A 24025-nucleotide genomic window follows, 5' to 3' on the forward strand; every position below is an offset into this window, starting at 1 on the left:
TCTTCAGTGGGTCTTTCTCCTGAGGGACCCTCCGTAAATTCCTCAGCAGGAGCTCCCGGAGATGTGCCTGACCAATCTCCGAGGGCTCTGTTTCTGAGACTGTACAAGAAGTGAGAGAAGGAAAGCGTATTCTGGGTAGTGTGGAACTGCGTGAGAATTCCTCTTTCTCTGAGTCCACCTGCAGGGTTGGTCTGTGGGATTCAGTGTTCAATCTGCATTGGAGAGAAAATATGACAGGAGGGACTCTGGGGATGCAACTCCTAAAAGAATTTCTGGGCTTTTGGGCCTACCCGAACCCTGGAGAGAATTAACGTCCTGTCCAAGTCCAACATTCTCAAAGAAGGGATACCAATTAGCCTAAAAGTGAGTATCTTCCCTGCACCTCAGTCCCAGCCTTTAGGGCTAGCTTTCTAGTTCCACGGCCTCCTGGTGAACTTGCCATAACTAAGTCCATAAGAGAGCGGGTGGAATTGCCCATTCTGAAATGACAAAGGTATGTCATTTCCATTACCCAGTGATCAGTTATTATCAATGATTAAATTAGTATTTTGGGAAGAGTGCAGAACAGCTGGTGAGGGGAGAGCGCAATCCTGTTGGGTTCACTGGGGGAAGGATGTGGGAAGCAGAGCCCTGCGGCCAGAGGCCTTAAGTCTCCGTTCACTAGCTGGAGAGGGGAGGGTTCAATTCTGCTCACTTTAACTGTACATGCATGTTCTCCTGATGGGAACAGGATCTTTCCACAAGCTGCCTGCCTCCCCTTGTGCCACAATCCATTTGTTAGGTCTTTTGATCAGGAGGTTTGGGTCACTGGCCTGTTTTTGGTTTTTCAATCCAAATAACAATTATTGGTCTCAATGAAAATGTCAGGGACGTTCCCATTCTGAAGAGGAGGGAGGACAAGCTGAGGGGAGTAGAAACGGCAGTCTTACACACAGTGAGAAGGAGATAAGCCTCTCTTGCTATGGCACTCTATCTCAGGGCCATCTTAGGTATATCCGCACTGTGGTGCAAAGATCCCTCTGCCCCCCAACCCACGGGAACTCCAAAATAAGGGAGGGGGTGGTGGAAAATATCCTCTGCCTCCCCCTCCGGCCCTATCCGCTGTGTGGTGGCAGCGATCAAGCAGGAAAACGTGCTGGTGGACATGCTCTCTGGCATAGGGGCACCCAAGAAGGCAGCCTGGGAAGGCTGTGTGCTGCCTTTCGCCAGGAAGCAGGAGGAGGACAACGACCGGGAGCAGGGCTGTCTTTAGCAGATGCAGAGGCTTGGGAAGGAAGCTGAATTGTTGGTGGGGCGCAGCTGGCGGGCATGCAGGGAAAGGGGAGGCTGCCGGCAAAGCCGCACAGCTCCCCCACTCGCTAGGGAGCCCTTGAGAGGCCAGCGCCCTGGCGCGACGCACCACTAACACCAATGGGAAAGACAGCTCTGTGCTGCCTGTCAGTTCTCAAAGCAATACAGAGCTGACAGAGCAGTCTGAAGGAGAACGACCAGGTTTAGACTCTACTCCAGATGAGGAGGGGCTAGCTGCACCAGAGTCACCTAAGACCAGAAGGAGGAGCCGGCTATTGGAGGAACATAAATCCGGAAGGAGGTGGAGGAGGAAGTGGGGAATATCCTGCCTTGGCCAGAAAAGGAATCTAGTTTTGGCAACTGACTTGAGCAGTGAAGGCTGAACTAAGAGAGCCCAGACTGCTGTGACCCTGTAATTGCTTAATAAATTTGAAAGTAATAAAGCTGCAAGCGTGCTTTGTCTTGTGTGGGAGAGACGTAATAAACCTGACAGAAAATGCAAGAACTACAGGAACTTGTCCAGTAGTACATCTTACTAAGTTTCAAATGCAGCACACACTACACAAGCAATACATTTATTTAAGTATTGTCTATATAAAGTAGCCTCTCCACAGAAATTCTTAGGTTGTGGATGGAATAAAACTATATACTCTGTTTCATTTCATAAAGGAAAAGGACGGAAGCCAAGTCTTGCCAAAAGTGTCTGCCTTTCAAGTTCTTGAATTAGCTGTCAATGGCAAGTAAGGAGTTCTGATAGAGGCACATTCCAAATGTTATTTACCCAGATTTCAATGGGAATCTCTATAGGGTGTTTCCTGTAACAGGCTATTGTAAATCAGGCTGCTGATAATACTAAAAATACAGAGTCTCTGCATTTAAAGCTATTGTTTAAATAAATTTGAGTCTAATGATAACAAAGCAAGAGCTCGTGTGGGTGGAGGGGATTGCTGGGTAATTTTGGGGAAAGTGTGAAACACCTTTTCCCAAAAGGAGTAGACCAACGTGCAACTCCACCATTCATGAAAATGAGTCTCTCTCTCTCTGCAGCCTTTCCAGCATAAGAGAGAGATGCTAGTGTTTATAGACAATTTTAAGAGAAGCCTCCTGCAGACAAGCAGAGATGGTTCGTGGGGACGGGTTGTGCCAAATTGATGGCCATTCATTATTATTATCAGGTCAGTGGCCTTTTTGAAATCCGCTTGTTCTTGCTGTTGCTGTTGTTTCTTTAAGAATAACAGATTGCAACATTAATAATAATAATAATAATGTAAGTAATAAATGCCTCCCAAATGTATCTGATGATTTCATTCGTAGATAAAAACAATCACCCCATCATTACTTTGCACACCAATCATCGCACCTCATCATCACCATCTTCGGGGTGGCTCCTGAGCTCCGGATACTCTCCCTTTTCTCTCGCATCACAGCTGTGGAGTGCAAAATGAGACACATTATTGAGTCCGTGGCACTGACCAGTCTCTGCCTCTCAAGATAAGCAAAAGAAAGGTAGAGGTATATTAGGCAGGAAGCCCCCATCTCAGGAGAGATAGGAAGAAGATCAATAGTCCTACCTCTTCTATGCCTTTTGAATATGATCTTCCAATGCATCCACACCAGTATCACCAGAAGAACTATAAGGGAAGGGATAAGCCATAGAATCCAACTCCAGAGTCCAAGCTCTCCACCTGCAATGAACAATAAGAGTTTCTCAAAACATACTCTAATAACAACCGACAGAATGACTGACTCTCATAGACCTTCCTGGTTTCTAATCCCTTTCTGTCCCTCTTAAAGAAAACAGACATGAATCTGAATCATATTAACATAGACTACTTTACTATCAGATTCATTCAGGTTTACAGAGTTGTTCCTGAAGGCAGGCTTAGGTTACATAACAGACAAACTATATACTAGATAGCAGTGAGTCATGAGAAGACTGCATCTGAGCAGTTACCAGTTAACACTCCTAGCAGCAACCGACCAACCAACTGACAAAACTGCCTGCCACATAGAGGCAGTTAGTCCTCTTGGAACGTTGGCCTTGACTGACAGCTTCATATCCCACACAATGAACAATAAGAGTTTCTCAAAACATACTCTAATAACAAACGTCAGAGGGACTCCCACAGAATCATAGAATTGTAGAGTTGGAAGGGACAAGTAGAGTCATCTAGTCCACCCCCCCTGCATTTTAGGAATCTTTGGCCAAAGGTGGGGTGAACCTATGACCCTAAGATTCACATTCTCATGCTCACACCTGGCCGAGAGCAGTAGAATAAATAACAAGAGATAAGCAAGTTTTGCTAATCTTCCCCATTCATATTGCAATGATTTGGGCTGTGAATGCCTGTCAGACACACTTGCCTGCCCTGAATCAATGTCTTAAGCTAGGAATAGGAGGATATTGGGGGGGGGGGGAGCAGCAATTCACAGGATCAGATCAGTCTTCAAGGAACGCTGTGTATGCTCTGATCCTGCTCACAAACATGTGAAGAGCAGCATATATTAATACAAACACATCTCCTCAAATCCTTCATGTTAAGGGCCAGTCTGCGTATTCACCACCACAAGCACCTCCTCTGGATAATGAAGGAAAGCATATATTGCTCACCTTCATCACTCTGGCAGATGTTGAGCAAGTCAAAAGAGGCTCTCTTTTGATCAACAGGATTGCTGGCCAGGCAGGTGAATTTGGAGTCCAAAGAACTGTTCCAGAAGGAGACTTGGAGCTCCCGGCCATTGTCAGAAACCTGGTACTGATTCACACTCTTTCCTAAGGCCCAGTGTGGACCCCCTGTTTCCCAGGAGATACTGAGATCTTCCCTTCCAGGTGTGTGGCATTGCAAGGTCACATTACATCCACCTGGAGTCTTGGATTCCACTTGGTGGTCTATCTGTGGTGTTGGCACCGGCTCTGTGGAACACAAACGAAATCAGCATAAGGTTTGGGTCCCACCCCTCCCAGTACCTATGTAATGAAATGGTGCTGATCCTATTCCATGAGCCAAACAGTGAAAGCAATAACTTACCATAAACAGTGAGGCTGAAACGCTGTTCTTGAAACAGTGTCTTAGTAAACCAGATGCGAGTATTGTAGATTCCACTGTCATCCAGCTCCAGGTCTTTGAGCCTCAGTGTTGTCTCGTTCACCCTGTCTAGCCGTTGTCCAAACCGGCCAGTGGGACTTGGATGGTCTCTGTTCCAATGGCTGAATTCCCCTAGCCAATAGCCCAGGTCACGCTTTTGGGGGCGGAAGTCCCATTCCATTTTCTGCACTGTTATTCCTTGAGATACATTGGCAGGAAACAAGATTGATCCTCCCAGCATTCCCTTCAGCTGATGAGTTGGGTTCCCCACTGCATGGCTTAAAGCTTCTAGTGAGGGGAGGGTGGGGGGGGGAGGAGATAAGAAGAAGAAGAAGAAGAAGAAGAAGAAGAAGAAGAAGAAGAAGAAGAAGAAGAAAATTAGCACGTTTTTAACTCCTTATTCATCCTCCTTCATAAGGTTTCCAGAGCAGGTTACAATCATTTAAAATGCAGCATTAAATACAGCAGCCTGCCACAAAGAAGGTTTCCTCCTGGGCTGACACTCCCCCCAAAAGTTTAAGGAAGGTGAAACTACCAAGAGTGCCCCTTCTGCTGGTTTTAACAGTTGAGATGGTCTATGGGGAAGCAAGTAGTCTCCCAGGTATTTGGGACCTAAATGAAAGGAAGTTTACAATTTCCACGATTAATCGTAACTGTTGCCGAATTGTACATCAACCCACTTGAACTGCTCAACTCTCTAGTTAAACCAGGCACCCCCAACCTTCGCCCCCCCCAGATGTGTTGGACTACAATTCCCATCATCCCTGACCACTGGCCCTGTTAACTAGGGATCATGGGAGTTGTAGGCCAAACATCTGGAGGTTGGGGATTCCTGAGTTAAACATTTATTACATTCTCCTAGCTATCCTAACGTGGTCCTTTCCTGTAGGAGAAGGACATTGTTACAAGTACAAAGGTAATTCCAGGCAAGGAGCAGTGGAGGAGGAGAAAGAGTTGTGAGCTCAGGGTTCTTCTATGTGTTTTAGCAATGCACACCTGCTGTACTCCTGCTTGTGTGCCTGTTAAAGGTTTCAATTCTGTTCTGTTAAGATTAGGTGTTGGACTACTGCGCTCTACGTGGGACTACCTTTGAAGGTGACTCAGAAACTGCTATTAATCCAGAATGCAGCAGCTAGACTGGTGACTGGGAATGGCCGCCGAGACCATATAACACCAGTCCTGAAAGATCTTCTGAATGATCTTCATTGGCTCCCAGTTTCCAAGCACAATTCAAAGTGTTGGTGCTGACCTTGAAAGCCCCAAACAGCCTCGGTCCAGTATACCTGAAGGAGCGTCTCCACCCCCATCACTCTGTCAGGACACTGAGGTCCAGCTCCGAGGGCCTTCTGGCGGTTCCCTCGCTGCGAGAAGTGAAGTTACAGGGAACCAGGCAGAGGGCCTTCTCGGTGGTGGCGCCCGCCCCGTGGAATGCCCTCCTAGCAGATGTCAAGGCAATAAACAAATATTTTACTTTTAAAAGACAACTGAAGGCGGCCCTGTTTCGGGAAGTTTTTAATGTCTGATGCTGTATTGTTTTTAATATTCGGTTGGAAGCTGCTCAGAGTGGCTGGGGAAACCCAGCCAGTTGGGCGGGGTATAAATAAAAAATTATTATTATTATTATTATTATTATTATTATTATTATTATTATTATTATTATTATTATTTATTCTCACCAACATTTGGAGATCACCAACCTTTCGGAGTCCTGCAAAACCTTTGCAAAGAAGAGAAACAGTTGCAAATGTGCAGCAACACTTCACAGGAGTGGAAACTGTTCCCTGAGGGTGAGTGGGGCACTGCCTTTGCCAGCTTCAGTCTGTCTTTAGCCATCTTCTTTTTTACTTTAAACTAGCCCTGACACTGCCTCCTCCTTAGTATCTGTGTTACACTTGTAGCTCTTAGTATCGCAGACAGAAACAGAACTAGAATTAGTTGGCTCTACCTCTCATCGACTCTGGCACCGCCTATGGTTGGTGGTGGTTGGGCTCTCTAACGTCCACCTTCGTCATATGTGCAGATTCTCCTACAAACTCAATAACAAAGAACACGGTGGCATTGCCCCACCCTCAAGGGGAACTGGGTTCCAGTGACCAACACTGCTTTTTTTCTTTTAAAAAATGTTTAGGGGTACTCTCATTTTCCTGCTCACATTGAAATATGGCCCCCAATGAGGCCAAACTTAGATTCACAAAATGTTTAGGGGTATATGTAACCCTGCATCCCCACAGAAAAAAGTGCTAGTAACCAGTAAGCAGCTGTCTCAGTTACTTCTCTCTTGACTGGGATTGATTGATATGCGTCTGTTCCGCAAGGAGCTGAGCCCAAAGTGGCTCACAGCAAACTTTCAAAACATCAAAATACAGAGCATTGGAAACACAAATGTACGAAATACAGACTATGACAGTAAATTTAAAAATGACAGAAATAAACAATCTGGCAAACACAGAATAAATTCAATATTGCCCCCCCCCCCAAAAAAAAATTGAAACTTAAGTACATTGATACAAAGCAACACAAAAGTTAACGGACAATGAAGTTTCTGGCCCTGGTCTTGCTACACTCCAGGCAGCGTGGCTTAAATGCAATTCAGAGGGGAGGGGGAGATGGCTCCCAAATCCTTCTCCAGATGAGTCCAGCAGCTGCAGGAGGCAAATGTCGGGGAGGATAACAATGGTCAGTCTCTTCCCCAGCCTCTGGAAACACCAGCTGCTGGCACAGATCTTATTGCTCTTCAGAACAAAGCAGTGCGCGACTTACCCAGAAGAAAGTACAGCAACATTCTGAAGAGGAAACATCTGCAAGCAAAAGCCATGTTTGCTTCTCTGCGGAAGTGTATCGTTGCATGTGGTTTGTGGGAGAGGAGCAGAATTCCTCTCTTTGCAAAGTTCACTCTGCGGAAGTGTGTCCCTGGGTGTGGATTGTGGGGGAGGAGCTGAATTGCTGTTTGCAAAGATTGGCTGTTAAGAAAAGTCTTCTGACCGATCTGGGCAGAGCCAAAGCAATGAAAAATGCAAGTACCGTATTTTTTGCTCTATAAGACGCACCAGACCACAAGACACACCTAGTTTTTGGAGGAGGAAAACAAGGAAAAAAAATATTCTAATCTCAGAAGCCAGAACAGCAAGAGGATTCACTGCGCAGTGAAAGCAGCAATCCCTCTCGCTGTTCTGGCTTCTGGGATAGCTGCGCAGCCTGCATTCGCTCCATAAGACGCACACACATTACCCTTACTTTTTAGGAGGGAAAAAGTGAGTCTTATAGAGCAAAAAATACGGTAGCTTTTGCAGACTGAGGAGGCTGTTACAAATTTAACAACAACAAAAACTAATCCTCAAAGGCCTTTGCAAAATCAGAGCAGTACAAAACTTTTATGGAAAATTCAGCAGAGAAAGCTCTAACGCAGCACAAAGTTATTCTAAGCAGCAAGGATGGAATCTAAAAGCAAAGCATTTTTGTAAGTATGTATGTATGTATGTATGTATGTATGTATGTATGAAATAGAGATGAAGCAAATATCAAGTTCAAAATGTTTGCTTTGCACTTCCAAGGGTTGGCAGCACTACTTTTAGGGTTGACAGCACTATTCTTTGGAACTCCCTGCTTAGTGACACCAGACAAGAACTGTCACTCTACTGTTGTTAAAATATTTGCCTCCTTAACTTTTAGTCTCCCTGGTAGGGAAAATACCGTATGTCTCCTTCCCAAAATAAATGATCTCCCACCCTGAGCACCAGAATGCTCTCTCCTTCTGTGTTTTCCAGCAGCTGGTATTCAGAAGCATTGCTGACTCCAATGGAGAAGACAGAGGAGAGCCATCCTGCCTAGAATCCCTCAACAGTCTTCTCCTCCAAATATGTATCATCTCATCCTCTTTTCAAGCCGTCCAGGATGGTGGTCATCACTGACTCTTGTGGGAAGATGCCTCTCCTGTGGGTGGTGGGATCGTGGTAGTAAAGAATATAGATCAACATATAGATAGTTGGGTGTGTGATGAACCATGGGGTGTACAAAGGTTGTGGATGTTGCTCATTGCCTAGAGAGCCTGGCAGACAGTGCTGGGGAGGAGTCAGTGGTCACATTGCATGTTGGCACCAGTGACATGGGGAAATGTAGCCTAGGGGTCCCGGAAGCCAAATTTAGGATGCTGGGAAGGATGCTGAAAGTGAGGACCTCTAAGGTAGCCTTCTCTGAAGTACTACCAGTTCCACATGCAGGGACAGATGGACAAGCAGAGCTGTGTGGTCTCAATGTGCAGATGACAGGATAGTGTTCAGAGGAGGAGTTTGGTTTTGTTCTGCACTGGGGAACATTCTGGGGCAACCTGGGCCTGTACAAAAGGGATGGGCTCCACTTGAATTGGGATAGAACCAGAATGCTTTAGTTTAAAATAAAATAAAAAAGGTGGCAGAACATTTAAGTGTGGATGCCTGAGGACTGGGCAGTGTAAGTTCGGCGGCACCATACAGCAATTCAGAGAGAATTTAGGCAGGAATAACCAGCAGCACAAATATAAGATGGAGGCCATCTGGGTTGTCAGTAGTACATGTGAAAGAGATCTAGGGGCCTTAGTGGATCACATGTTTAACAGGGGTCAACAGTGTGATGCAGCAGCAAAAAAAGCCAATGCTATTCTAGGCTTCATCAACAGAATTATACTGTCTAGATCAGGGAACCCCAACATTTCTCTGCTACAGCTACAATTCCCAGAGCGGTTTATCCATCAATCTCTCTTCACAGGGAGTTCTGGGAATTGTAGTTCAGCGAGAGGGAATAGGTCAGGCACCCCCAAACTTGGCCCTCCAGCTGTTTTGGGACTAAAATTCCCATCATCCCTGACCACTGGTCCTGTTAGCTAGGGATGATGGGAGTTGTAGTCCCAAAACAGCTGGAGGACCAAGTTTGGCCACCACTGGTCTAGATCAAGGATAGTAGTAGTCATGCTCCATTCTGCCTTGGACAGACCACACTTGGAATACTGTGTTCAATTCTGGACACCACGCGAATCCCCGTGACGAGGTGAGCTCCCGTTGCTCGGTCCCTGCTCCTGCCAACCTAGCAGTTCGAAAGCACATCAAAGTGCAAGTAGATAAATAGATACCACTCTGGCAGGAAGTGTTGATAAGCCAGGAGTGTGAATAAGCCCTGAGTCACCTTATGGAACCAGCAGTCACAGAACAATACCACCATTGCCCCCTGGGGTTTGCCTCAGGTTCCAAAATGTCTTGGACCAGCCCTGCCCACCCCTCCATGAGTAATAATTGTTAAGGGTTTCAGAACTTACAGGGTTAAAGAGTTCTGAGTGACGTTCTGATTGACGTCTCACATTCTTGAGGCGTGGTTACAGACACATTCGGGAGTGGTTTTACTCTGAGTGTTTCAGTCTGTGTTTTGCTCGGACGCAAGGCGAGAGACAAGATGTGTGCTCTCTCACCAGGAGATTTATGAGCTGTTTTACTGCACGAATAAAGACTTGGAGATAAGCAAGGCAGGCTGCGTCAAGTCTGAAATTATTACCCACACACTGCATTCGCTTCATGCCGCTGCGATCGCTCTGCTAACCAGCCAAGGAGAGGCAGAAGGACTTTTGGATCGGCACGGACAGTTAGCAAGCTGCGCAAGGGAAGCGTGCCAGGCTCCATTTTGGCTCTCTTGGCCCTCTTGGCCGGCATAATAATTATGGTAGTAGTAATGGTAGTAGTAGTAGTAGTAGTAGTAGTAGTAGTAGTAGTAATACATAATTTTATAAATAATTTATTTTAGTCACTGTATTTTACTTCATTAATTAAAAAAACACTAACCAATAATAGTTGTTATTATTATAAGGTGCCTGGGTTTAAGGAACCAGAGACCCCTTATAGGAATTTTAAGGTATTATATATTTTTAAAAATCTTCAAAACTGTACAAGGCAAACTCATACATAAATATATAAACCACATGTCTGGAAACAGTACAGGAAAACAGTCCTAAAGCCATTTTGACTCTTTCAGTCGCTTCAAATATTTCTCTGCACGGAGGTAGGAAATGGAAAAGGCTCCCATTGTCTCTTTGTTCACAAATCCTGTCTTAAGGGTGTGTCTGTGTATGAATAGGGTGAGACTGTGACCTGGACTCAGGAATTAAGTACCGTATTTTGCACCCCATAGGACGCTCCGGCCCATAGGATGCACCTAGTTTTTTTTTGGGGGGGGGGGAAATAAAGGGAAAAAAAATATTTTCCCCCCCCCCAGGTGCGGGGCTGGAAGAACCAGGTCGGGGAACAGCGGGAAGGCGCGCTCTGCCTCCCCGCTGTCCCCCGAGCTTGTGGGGCTGGCGATGGGGAGAAGTGCGCTGATCCCGGGACTGCAGGCAGATCTGCGCCACCATCTGCAGTCCCGGGACGGCAGGCAGCTCCGCGCCACCATCTGGAGCGGGGCAGGACTTAGCGCCCTGCTCCGGATGGTGGCGCAGAGCTGTGCTGAGCTGAGAACTGCAGGCAGCTCTGCGCAACCCTTGGAGCCGGTCTCCTGAGGGTTGCACAGAGCTTCCTGAAGCCTGGATAGCGAGAGGGGTCGGTGCGCACCGACCCCTCTTGCTCTCCAGGCTTCAGCGAAAGCCTGCATTCGCCCCATAGGATGCACCCAGATTTCCCCTTCATTTTTGGAGGGGGAAAAGTGCGCCCTATAGGGTGAAAAATACGGTAGTTATCATCCAAAAAGAATAGCCAGACTGTCCAGGTAAACCCATTAACAGCCAGGTAAACCCATCAACATCAATAAAGATCAGGCTTACTAGCTGCTTTGCTTCTCAATATTCTCTGCTTGGCCTCTGTTATTTTCTCCTACTGATAGAGAACCTACAAAAGGACTCTGTGTGGGCTCTTGGGTTTCCCATAAGGGAAAAGGAGCAGTCCCCCCCCCCCTTATAACAGGCCTGTACTGTTTCCAGCAACAGGAAGGCTCAAGAGGGGTGCCTTATATACTGCTGCTGGTGATGAAGCCATTCCTGAGATTCCTTGCACTCGAGGAGACCCCTTCCATAGTCACTGGATAAGTTTTGGTATCTTGCTCTCTGTCATGGTCACAAGACTTTTGGGGCCAGTGTTGAAGGCTGCTGGGTTGGCTGTAGCTCCGGCTCAACTGGCAGCGATGAGAGATCTTCAATGGTCTGCAGGAGCCACCAGAGAGACCCTCAGTGAATTCCTCAGCAGTGGCTCCCGGAGATCTTACAGATGTCTTATGTTGTGCCTGATCTCCCATGTTGGTCTGTGGGATGCAGTGTTCAATCTCTGAGGGCTCTGTGTCTGAGACTGGAGAAGAATTGGGAGAAGGAAAGGATTCCCTGGGTGGTGTGGAACTGGTCGTTAATTCCTCTCTGTTTGAGTCAACCTGGAGGGGAAGAGAAATTATGACAGTAGGAACTCTGGAGATGCAACTTCTAAAAGAGTTTCTGTGCATTTCGTCCTACCTGAACCCTGGACCAAATTAAAGTCCTGTCCAAGTCAAGCGTTCTCCAAGAAAGGATACCAATTTGCCTAAAAGCAAGCATCTTCCCTGCACCTCAGTTCCAGCCTTTAGGGCTAGCTTTCTAGTTCCACGGGCTCCTGGAGAACTTGCCATAACTAAGACCATAAGAGAGCAGGTGGAATTCCCCATTTTGAATTGACAAAAGTATGTCATTTCCATTCTCCAGAACTCGGTTATTATCAAGGATAAATAATCAAGGATAAAAGTAATATTTTGGGAAGAGTCCAGAACAGCTGGTGAGGGGAGAGCGCAATCCTGTTGGGTTCACTGGGGGAAGGATTTGGGAAGCAGAGCCCTGCGGTCAGAGGGCTGAGTTCTCTATTCACTAGCTGGCGAGGGGAGGGTTCAATTCTGTTCACTTAAACTGAGCATGCATGTTCTCCTGATGCGAACAGGATCTTTGCACAAGCTGCCTTCCTCTGTATTTAAGGTTATTGTTTAAATTTGAATCTAATGATAACAAGGCAAGAGCTGAATTGGGTGGAACACATTACAGCGTAATTTTGGAAATAGTGTGAAGCACCTTTTCCCAAAAGGAGTAGACCAACGCGCAACTCCACCATGCATGAAAATGAGCCTCACTCTCCACAGCCTTTCCAGCATAAGGGAGAGGTGCTGGTGATTATTTTGGCTGGATGTGATGGAGTCCAGAGCCAGCGGAAGATAATTTTAAGAGAAGCCCACTGCAGACAAGCAGAGATGGTTCATAGGGACAGGTTTTGCCTAACTGATTGCCATTTCTTATGGGGTGACTGGCCTGTTTGAAGTCTGTTTTCTGTTGCTCATTTAAAAACAACAGATTGCAACTTTAATAATTATATCATAAGTAATAAATGCCTCCCAAATATATCAGATGCTTTCATTGTTATTATCTGCAATCACTCCATCATTATTTTGCTTACCAGTCATCTCATCTCATCATCACCATCTTCTGGGTCAATCATTTTTGAGTTCTGGAGTGCAAGAGTACTGTCCCCCTTCTCTCGCATCAGAGAACCAACACCTGTGGAATGCAACATGAGGCACATTATTTAATCCATGGCACTGACCAGTCTCTGCCTTTTGGGATAAGCAAAAGAAATGTAGAGGTATATTTAGAAGGAAGCCCCCATCTCAGGAGAGATGGGAAGAAGATCAATAGAGATGGTCCTACCTCTTCTATTCCTTTCTAATCTGATCGTCGAGCACACCCATTTCACCATCACCATTATCACCAGAAGAAGTATGACTGAAGAGATAAGCAATGGACTCCAACTCGAGGGTCCAAACTGTCCACCTGCAATGAGCAATAAAAGTCTCTCAAAATATACTCCAATAACAACCATCAGAGTGATTCTCATAGAATTGCAGTTGGAGGATGGATGGCAGGTAATGGATTGAGGTTGAATCCTGACAAGACAGAAGTACTGTTCTTGGTGGACAGGGGGCGGGCTGGTGTGGGGGACTCCCTGGTCTTGAATGGGGTAACTGTGCCCCTGAAGCACCAGCCTGGGAGTCATTCTGTCCATGGAGGCGCAGGTCAGTTCTGTGTCCAGGGCAGCTCCATCTGGTACGCAGGATGAGACCCTACCTGCCCAAAGGTTGTCTTGCCAGAGTGGTGCATGCTCTGGTTATCTCATGCTTGGGCTACTGCAATGCGCTCTACGTGGGACCTGGAAACTACAACTAATCTAGAATGCGGCAGCTAGACTGGTGACTGGGGGTGGCTGCCGGGACCACATAACACCAGTAGGAGAAGGACATTGTTACAAGTACAAAGGTAATTCCAGGCAAGGAGCAGTGGAGGAGGAGAAAGAGTTGTGAGCTCAGGGTTCTTCTATGTGTTTTAGCAATGCACACCTGCTGTACTCCTGCTTGTGTGCCTGTTAAAGGTTTCAATTCTGTTCTGTTAAGATTAGGTGTTGGACTACTGCGCTCTACGTGGGACTACCTTTGAAGGTGACTCAGAAACTGCTATTAATCCAGAATGCAGCAGCTAGACTGGTGACTGGGGGTGGCTGCCGGGACCACATAACACCAGTCTGGAAAGATCTTCTGAAAGATCTTCATTGGCTCCCAATTTCCGAGCACAATTCAAAGTGCTGGTGCCGACCTTGAAAGCCCTAAACAGCCTCGGCCCAGTATACCTGAAGGAGTGTCTCCACCCCCAACGTTCTACCCGGACACTGAGGTCCATCTCCGAGTGCCTTCTGGCTGTTCCCTCACTGTGAGAAGTGAGGTTACAGGGAACCAGGCAGAGGGCGTTCTCAGTGGTGGCACCTGCCCTGTGGAATGCCCTCCCACCAGATGTCAAAGAGAAAAATAACTACCAAACTTCAGCTCTGTTTAGGGAAGCTTTTAAAGTTTAATAGGTTATTGTATTTTAGTGTTTTATTGGAAGCCGCCCAGAGTGGCTGTGGAGACCCAGCCAGATGGGCGGGGTACAAATAAATTATTATTATTATTATTATTATTATTATTATTATTATTATTAATAATAATAAATAATAATAATAATAATAATAATAATAATAATAATAATAATAATTGTTGTTGTTGTTGTTGTTGTTGTTGTTGTTTTGGAATGGACAACAAGTCCAACACCCTACATTGCAGGAATCTTTGGCACAAGGTGGGGCTTGAACCCATGACCCCGAGATTCAGAGCCTTATGCTCACACCTGGCCGAGAACAGTAGAATAAATAACAAGAGATAAACAAGTGTTGCTAATTTTTCCCATTCATATTGCAATGATTTGGGCTGTGAATGCCTGTCAGACACACTTGCCTGTCCTGAATCAATGTCTTAAGCTAGGAATAGGAGGAGATGGGGGCAGCAGCAGCAATTCACAGGATCAGGGTAGTCTTCAAGGAGCTCTCATCCTCATCCTTCCCTCATGTTAAAGGCTAGCCTGCCTTTTCGCCACCACAAGGACCTCCTCTGGATAATGAAGGAAAGGATGTATTGCTCACCTTCATCACTCTGGCAGATGTTGACCAAGTCAAAGGAGGCTCCCTTTTGGTCAACAGGATTGCTGACCAGGCAGGTGAATTTGGAGTCCAAAGAACTGTTCCAGAAGGAGACACGGAGCTCCCGGCCATTGTCAGAAACCTGGTACTGATTCACACTCTTTCCTAAGGCCCTGTGTGGATCCCCTGTTTCCCAGGAGACACTGAGATCTTCCCTTCCAGGTGTGTGGCATCGCAAGGTCACATTACATCCACCTGGAGTCTTGGATTCCATTTGGTGGTCTATCTGTGGTGTTGGCACTGGCTCTGTGGAACACAAATGAAATCAGCATAGGGTTTGGGTCCCACCCCTCCCAGTACCTATGTAGAGAAATGGTGCTGATCTTATTCCATGAGCCAAACAGTGAAAGCAATAACTTACCATAAACAATGAGTCTGAAACTCTGTTCTTCAAACTGTGTCTTAGTAAACCAGATGCGAGCATTGTAGATCCCACTGTCATCCAACTCCAGGTCTTTGAGCTTTAGTGTTGACTCGTCCACCATGTCTAGCCGTTGTCCAAACCGGTTGCTGGGACTTGGGTGCTCCAGTTTTCCATGACTGAATTCCCCAAGAAAATAGGCTAGGCAACCTCTTTCGGGTAGAAAGTCCCATTCCATTTTCTCCACTGTTATTCCTTGAGATACATTGGCAGGAAACAAGACTGATCCTCCCAGGATTCCCTTCATCTGATGGGTTAGATTCCCCACTGCATGGCTTAAAGTGTCTAGTGAGGGGAGGGTGGTGGGGGAGGAGATACAAACAAAGGTGAAAATTAGATTATTATTATTTTTTAGTGAAGTCTAAAAAGACGATTGATTAAACACTTAAATCTTTTCAGAGCTTTGCAATGCTGAATTTTTTGGAATATCTGGCTTTGTGTAATTGTCCCAAGGAAAAATTCCAAAAAATAAGTAAAATTTCCCCTCACAAGGAACAAAAGTTCATTTATTTCAGTTCACAAGATTATTACTTTGCTGCTGCCGCTTCGCCATGGGTTTGTGGGGAGGACTCTTCCCCCTGCAAGCCCACACCACCAGGCCGGGGGGCAGGGCCCACACTCACCACCGCCACAACTTTAAGGACACTGGTGCTGCTGCAGCAAATGTTAAAAATGTTTTTATATATTTTAAAGTGCTTTAAAAAGGTTTTTACTTTTTACTTTGTTGTACCACCATAAACGGTGGTTTTTATTCATATATTTTTATTTTGCTTTGTTTTATTTTGGGTTGGGGTGGGATGGTTGTTGAGTGGGGTGGGGATTGGTTTGGTTTTGGTGTAACTGTTTGTGTTTTTTTGTTTTGTTTTGTTTTGGGTTTTTTGGTTTTTTTTGCTTTTATATTTTGTAAATGGAGGTTAGTATGAGGCTTGGGATTCCTACTGTGGAGGGTCGAGGGAGGTATGGCGGTGGGGGCAGATGTCATAGGCGAAGGGGATCGAGATATGGATATGCTCGTACCCCTTCCAATCTGCGCCCCATCCCGAGGGACGAGGGTAGGGTGAGCAAGGATTACTCACCTCCTTCACTGGTGCTGTGCAATGCCAGGTCTATAGGCAACAAAACCGCTACCCTGCAAGATTTATTTACCTCTCAGGGGGTCGACCTGGCTTGTGTGACAGAGACCTGGGTGCGCGAAGGGGTAACTGTTACCTTACGAGAGATGGCGCCCCCGGGTTTCTCCGTCCTCCACCAATCGCAGACTGTGGTCCGGGGGGGAGGGGTGGCATTATTAATCCGGGAAGATTGTTCTTTCAGGGCTCTACCATCACCATCGATCCCCGGCATTGAATGTGTTGGCCTAGTGTGGGGCTCCGAGGTGAGCTTGGCTGTCTGGCTGGTGTACCGGCCATCTAGCGCAACAGCAGCCACCCTGTCAGGCCTGCTGGAGGCGGTGGCTGGCTGGGCCTTGGAGTTCCCTAACCTATTGATATTGGGGGACTTCACTCCCTCCTCACAGGCTCTGGACCTGGTGTCTTCCATGGCGACACTAGGGCTCTCCCAGTTTGTTTCGGGCCCCACACATCAAGCAGGCCACACGCTGGATTTGATCTTTGGCGTCACTATAGATGTGATCATGTTTCCTTTGACGAAGGTGCCATGGTCTGATCACTGCGCTCTGAAAGCCAGGATTGACTTTCCACCCCCACCCTGCTTAGGTGGCGAGCCGATTTGGGCTCGCCCGCAGAGGCTAATGGACCCTGATAGATTCCGTCAGGCCTTGTGGGACCTTGCTCCCCCTGGCGACTCATTGACGGAGCTTGTTGAGGGCTGGAATACCCAGCTCCTGGCAGCCATCAATGAGATCGCACCTAAGCGCCCTCTGCGACCCCGCAGAAACCAGGCTCCCTGGTTTACCGAGGAGCTCCGGTAAATAAAGCAGGACCTCAGACGGCTAGATCAAGTATGGCGGGGTGCCTGTGACGGAGCTTCAAGAACATCTTATAGGGTTTTTATGAAAACCTACTAGATGGCAGTGAAGGCCGCTAAGAAGTCCTACTTCTCGGCCTCCATTGCATCTGCTAGCTCTCACCCGGCGCAATTATTTAGTATAATTCGGTCTTTAACGTCCCTTGAAGGACAGCCAAATTTAAATAACAAATTGACACACAGCTGTGAGGCATTTGCGAGCTTTTTTGCGGAGAAGGTCCTGTTGCTCCGCCATGACCTCCCTGCCAATTTGGATACAATAAAGGAACTGGAGGCCCCTTGACTGTCCTCGGGTCCAGTATTGGACCACTTTGCCCAGATATCCCCAGCCGATGTGGACAGACTCCTCCAAGCTGGAAAGCCCACCACCTGTCCTCTCGACCCGTGCCCGTCTTGGCTGATTAGAGCGTGTCCAGACGAGGTGCGGGCCCTCCTGGGGGATATCATCAATTTGTCCCTTGGCACCGGGACATTCCCAGGGGAACTGAAGGAGGCAGTGGTGCACCCACTCTTAAAGAAAACATCATTAGATCCCTTAGATCTATCCAATTACCGCCCGGTTTCGAATCTTCCATTCCTGGGTAAGGTGATTGAGAGAGCGGTTGCTGAACAGCTTGGTAGGTTTCTGGATGAAACATCGGCTCTGGATCCATTCCAGTCCGGCTTCCGTGCTGGTCATGGGACTGAGACGGCTCTGGTCGCCCTAACAGATGATCTCCGCAGGGAGCTGGATCGAGGCGGGTAGGGGCTGCTGATTCTTCTAGACCTGTCAGCAGCCTTCGACATGGTCGATCACGAACTCTTGGACCACCGCCTTGCCAGGGCACAGTCCTTCAATGGCTGCGCTCATTTCTCTCTGGTCGGGGACAGAGGGTGGCGCTTGACGGGGGAATTGTCATCCCGCCACTCCTTGGTGTGTGGAGTGCCCCAGGGTGCGATACTCTCCCCGATGCTTTTTAACATCTTTATGCGCCCCCTCGCCCAGCTTGTCCGGAGTTTTGGGCTGGGTTGCCATCAGTATGCCGATGACACCCAACTCTATCTGTTGATGGATGGCCATCCTGACTCGGCCCCAGACACACTGATCAGATGCTTGGAAGCTGTGGCTGGATGGTTACATGGGAGCCGGTTGAAGTTAAATCCTTCGAAGACAGAGGTCCTCTGGCTGGGACGGGACGATATGGGATTGAGGGGGCAACTCCCATCTCTTGCGGGGGTGCAATTAGTGCCAGCACCGGCCGTTAAGAGTTTGGGTGTAATCTTTGATACCTCCCTCTCCATGGAGGCGCAAGTTGCAGCTATAACAAAGGCGGCATTTTTTCATCTCCGCCAAGCTAAGCAGTTGGCTCCTTACCTCTCTCGCCCTGACCTAGCCACTGTGATCCACGCGACAGTCGCCTCCAGACTGTTACCATAAAGCACCAATGCTGCAGCAAGCAAAGGCTCCAGCAGCTCAGTCAGCTGCTTGTGGCTGGAAAGCCAGACAGGATGTTTGTGACTGTTGCCATGGAAACAAAGGGGCAGTCCAATCTGAACTGAGCACCGGATGTTAGCTCAGTGTGTGTGTCATATGACCCGTACTGGAAGTACATGGGTGGAGTTTCTTCTTGCTGTTGTCGAGTGCAGACGTGTTTCTCTGTACTGATATGAGAGACAGAAATAAAAGATGTAAATAGTTTTCTGTCTGCTTCTTTCCCCTCCTTGGGGACACCAAAGGGGAGAGAGGGAGAACGGTGTGTTCCTCTCACACATCTGAGATGAATCGCCGGGACCTCGCCTGCTTATCAGCAGAGTGGAGACGCGGGGAGGTCGACAGGAATATCTGCCGGTGCCTACGCTGTGGCACATTCCTCTGACCCAAGCAGAATTCCAACAGTGGCAGCCTTCGGATGGTTGCTGTTTTCTTCGATCCATCGGACATCTGCATGAGAGGCTGGTGAATTGTCCTCCTCTGCTCCATGGAAGCCTGATTGGAGAGGCTGATTCTCTGCAGCCAGAAGCTGACCAGAAGAAGCTGACAGCCAAGCCGATGCTCAAGGTATGAGACTTTAAGGGCTTAGAAGTGTGAATGCAGATTGATTCATTCACTGCTTCACGGACAGCGAGTGTGGGAAAGCAGCTCCAACTTAGAAGAGGCCTGCATACCAGGCATTTTTGTGGTTTCCTGTCCGAGGAAAGGAATGCGCTGTTGCTAAGCAACGTCCTTCAGAAGGCTGTGCCTCAGAGAGGAGAAATGGAAAGCTACTCGAGAGGGCTGGACAGTCAGACTATGCCTCAGAGAGGCGTAAACAAAGTTTTGTTATGACTAGGTCCTCACGAACTGCTGAAAGGGACTTTCCAACGCAGCCAGTGTCAGAGTTGCCAGGTGTCAAGAGTGTAAACAAGCCAGCTATTGGATTTTAGAGGCTTGTGTTTTAGAGTCAATGCAAGGACTCAAAATGGATGCCAAGAAGGGGGGAGGCTTGCCTTCTCCACCCCTCCTGACCAATGACAATTATTCATCTTGGTCTATTAAGATGAAGGCCCTGCTGCAGAATCAGAGACTGTTTGGGGTGATTGAGAATCCCATCCCAGCAGCACCAACGCGTGCTTGGGAGTCACAGAATGTGAAGGCTAGGACTGCTATAATTCTGTGTGTCTCAGATGAGCAGCTTGTGCATATACAGCATTTGGAATTTGCGCAAGAGGTTTGGAACGCGCTGCGTACAACGCATCAGAGAGATGCTGGTTCTTCAGCGTTGCTGTATTTTGAGAAGTTGACCAATCTGAGATTAGCGCCTGATGGAGATGTTCAAGCGCACCTGACAGAAATGAAGTTCCTGCGTCAACAGATGGTGGAACGCAATTTCCGTCTACAGGAGGAAGTGTTTTGTTTCATGATGATAAACAGCCTTAGTCACACCTATAAGGTTGTTGCCAGTCAGCTTGGTTCCCTACCGGCGGCTCAGCTAACCGTGGAAAGAGTGTGTGCTGTGGTCCTGAACGAACACGACAGACTTGCTGCACTGGAAGTGAAAGACAGAGGGAGGCAAGAACAGAGTTCAAATCTTCCCACTGCTGAATCTACTGGAGAGCATGCCGTAGCATTGAGTGCCGTCCGATGCTATAATTGTGGACAGACTGGGCATCTACAGCGAAACTGTAAGAAGCCGCGACAGTCAAAAGGAGCCAAGAACAGCTCTACGAAGCCTGAGGCGTCAAGCAAAAGCCGTACCAAGTGCCAGATGAAACCTGCAAAGGCGATGATGGCGAAAGGAACCACGCCAGATGTTGGGAACGCATTCATAATTGATACGGGCGCCACGAAGCATCTCTGCCCACACAGAGAACTGTTTTCGATGTTGAAGAAGCAAAGCTTCACTGTGAAACAAGCCAACGGTCAAGAATTGGAAGCTACCGGAATTGGAACTGTGTATCTTGAGAGTCTGAACTTGACTATAAACGATGTTTACCTGGTTCCAGAACTGAAATTTAGTCTGCTGAGTGCTTCGCAGATTGCAAAGAGGGGACTAAAACTGTACTATGATGCTAAAAGATGCAAGATCTACAAAGATGGAGAACTGTTTCTAACTGCCAAAGAGAAAGATGGACTGTATTTGTTGACTTTTGATCAAAGTGATTACATGAAATGTAATACTTCTGATTCTAACGAAATTTCTCTTGCAGGTGTGACCAGTATGAGCACCAGGAAGGTGTCCAAGAAGGTCGACAGAGCTTTTCAGCGGGTGTATGCTGATGTGATTGGTCCTCTAGAACCATCTAGAGGCGGTGCAAAATATTACCTTGTGTGTGTTGATTGTTACACTAATTATTCTTGGGTTTATATGATGAAGAAACCGCAGGAAACTTTAGAAAAGTTTCAAGAGTTTTGTGACAAGGTTAAAAGTATGCATGATGCTAACATTGATTGTCTTTTCACAGATGACAAGCCAGTTTTTCTTTTACAGGATTTCCAGAGGTTCCTGGATGGAAAAGGGATAAGGCACAAACTTGCTACTTCCGAAGAAGCGTGGAAGAAATGTGTCTGTGTTAGGGTGAACAAAGAATTGCAAAAGGGGATGCATGCGCAATTGCTAAGTTCACATTTGCCACATGATTATTGGGCCGAATCTCTAGCGTCCTATCTTCATGTGTGGTTGAGAAAAGTCTCAACAGAGTTGGGATGTTCTCCTTTTGAGAAGCTGTTTAATAGAAAACCTTCTGTTGCCTATTTCAAGGTTTTCGGGTCTCATGTGAGAACAGAAGCTCCAAGTGGGGTAAAGAATGCCAGAGGCATCTTTGTGGGTTATGAAAAAGGTCTCTACAGAGTAATTTTGTCTGAATCTGGTCAGGTGATTCTCACAAAGTTTCTAGAGAGTGCTCCTGAACGGGAGAGAGTGATAGTTCACACTTTTTCCACAGATGATTCTGATGATGATGATGATGAGTTTGATCTTATTGAGTTCAGTGGTACTGATGATGATGACACTGATAGCTCAGACAGCTCAGTTGTCACAGTCATTGAGAGGAAATCTCAAATAATGACTAGACCCTCAGAAAAGGAGGATAAACCACTGATTAAGCTTAGTACTGGTTCTCCAGAGTGTTCAGAGGCTGAACCAGAAAGCAGAGAAGAGCAGCAGCTCTTACGTAGGTCTGAGAGAGCAACGAAGGGTGTACAACCCAAGAGGTATTCAAAGGAGTTTGCTAACCTTGCATATGTTGCTGTTGTAAACGATCAAGGAAAGATTGAAGCTGTGTCTGAGTCAGAGACAAAGGCACAACAGAGAGTTGTTAACCAAGGAAATGCGAAGTCACACAACCAGAGAGGTACATTGGTTAAACCAGTGGCGGGTAGTTCCAAGGGAGGAACTGAAACAACAGGGGAATGTTATAAGTATAACAACTGTTTGTTTTCTTCTCTGGATGACGCTTTGCTCGCGGCACGCATTGATACTTTAGGGGGAGTATGTTACCATAAAGCACCAATGCTGCAGCAAGCAAAGGCTCCAGCAGCTCAGTCAGCTGCTTGTGGCTGGAAAGCCAGACAGGATGTTTGTGACTGTTGCCATGGAAACAAAGGGGCAGTCCAATCTGAACTGAGCACCGGATGTTAGCTCAGTGTGTGTGTCATATGACCCGTACTGGAAGTACATGGGTGGAGTTTCTTCTTGCTGTTGTCGAGTGCAGACGTGTTTCTCTGTACTGATATGAGAGACAGAAATAAAAGATGTAAATAGTTTTCTGTCTGCTTCTTTCCCCTCCTTGGGGACACCAAAGGGGAGAGAGGGAGAACGGTGTGTTCCTCTCACACATCTGAGATGAATCGCCGGGACCTCGCCTGCTTATCAGCAGAGTGGAGACGCGGGGAGGTCGACAGGAATATCTGCCGGTGCCTACGCTGTGGCACATTCCTCTGACCCAAGCAGAATTCCAACACAGACTGGATTATTGTAACTCGCTCTACGTGGGGCTGCCCTTGAGACTGACCCAGAAACTCCAGCGGGTGCAGAATGCTGCAGCAAGACTCCTTACGGGATCTTCGCTGCGAGATCACATTCACCTGGTACTATACCAGCTGCACTGGCTCCCGGTGGAGTACAGGATCAGGTTTAAGGTGCTGGTTTTAACCTTCAAAGCCCTATACGGCCTAGGACCCTCGTACCTATGGGACCGCCTCTCCTGGTATGCCCCACAGAGAAACCTACGGTCTACAAATAATAACACCCTCAAGGTCCCAGGCCTCAGAGAGGTTAGGCTGGCCTCAACTAGAGCCAGGGCCTTCTCGGCTGCAGCTCCAACCTGGTGGAATGCTCTGTCACAAGAGACTAGGACCCTGCGGGACCTGGCATCTTTCCGCAGGGCCTGCAAGACAGAGTTGTTCCGCCAGGCCTTTGGTCAGGGCGCAGCCTGACTCCCTCCTTTGGCAATCTTTACAGAACTTTAGTTTATGGTTGCCATCAATTTTGATTTTAATTAATTTTTATAATGTTTTAAGAATGTTGCACTATTTTAGTGTTGTTAGCCGCCCTGAGCCCGGTTTTGGCTGGGGAGGGCGGGATATAAATAAAATTTATTATTATTACTATTATTTCATGGTTGCCATAAAACCTCAAAGCAGTTTACAAAATCAGAACTTTGCAAAATGTCTGTTGAAAACTCAATACAGAAAGATCTAACCCAGTGAAAAATTATGCCAAGCAGGAATCTAAAAACAATCTGCTTGTGTGTTTCAGGAAAAAATGATTATGCACTATTTTTTGTGAAACCAAGGTAAGTTAATATAGAGTTCAGAGAAGAAACTGAGTCTGTTCCACCAGGATCCCCAGTTGCCTTTTCCTGCTCATTGTTTTTCCCCCCAAAAGATATTTATTAAAGTTTTTAAGATATAACAATGAAAATGAAAAATAAAAAGAAACAAAATACAACATAAAAACAGTTAAAAACAGATAATTTTCCATAACATATCTTCCTTACGCTTGTTTCCCCAGACCTCCTCCTACCTCCCTTCTTTGTATTCCACTTCAATTTGTTAGTTCAGCAAATCCTTACCATTAAGCTTTTACCCATTTGTAAACCTTTTTTTCGTATCTCCTAAAGCATTACAGCTGGAAACGCCTTAGTTTCTATCCAACATCCTTCTAACATTCATTAATTTTACAATATTTCTGTAAATAGTCTTTAAATTTCTTCCAGTCTTCTTTCACTGCCTTTTCCTGCTCATTGGTTGTCTCCTCTAATTCAACATT

The 24025-nt window shown here is 46.8% G+C and overlaps 2 protein-coding genes across 2 annotated transcripts in view; both read right to left on the reverse strand.

Annotated features, from left to right (window-relative positions):
- Nucleotides 1-7400, reverse strand: part of LOC308575085 (hemicentin-1-like) — a 39117-nt gene extending 31717 nt beyond the window's left edge. Inside the window, exons 1-3 of the mRNA XM_081173539.1 lie at nt 7137-7400; nt 4320-4664; nt 3902-4204 (exon numbers count right to left, since the gene is read on the reverse strand). Of these exons, the coding sequence (XP_081029665.1) occupies nt 3902-4204; nt 4320-4664; nt 7137-7191 (703 nt within the window). The 5' untranslated portion in view covers nt 7192-7400. The remainder of the gene's footprint in view (nt 1-3901; nt 4205-4319; nt 4665-7136) is intronic.
- Nucleotides 7401-12768: 5368 nt separating this feature from the next.
- LOC308575092 (T-lymphocyte surface antigen Ly-9-like) overlaps nt 12769-24025 on the reverse strand; it is a 51364-nt gene continuing 40107 nt past the window's right edge. The window contains exon 9 of the mRNA XM_081173556.1: nt 12769-12885. Coding sequence (XP_081029682.1) covers nt 12788-12885 — 98 coding nt within the window. The 3' untranslated portion in view covers nt 12769-12787. The remainder of the gene's footprint in view (nt 12886-24025) is intronic.

Source organism: Podarcis bocagei (assembly GCF_964188305.1).
Source record: "Podarcis bocagei genome assembly, chromosome: 16".
NCBI lineage: Eukaryota > Metazoa > Chordata > Lepidosauria > Squamata > Lacertidae > Podarcis > Podarcis bocagei.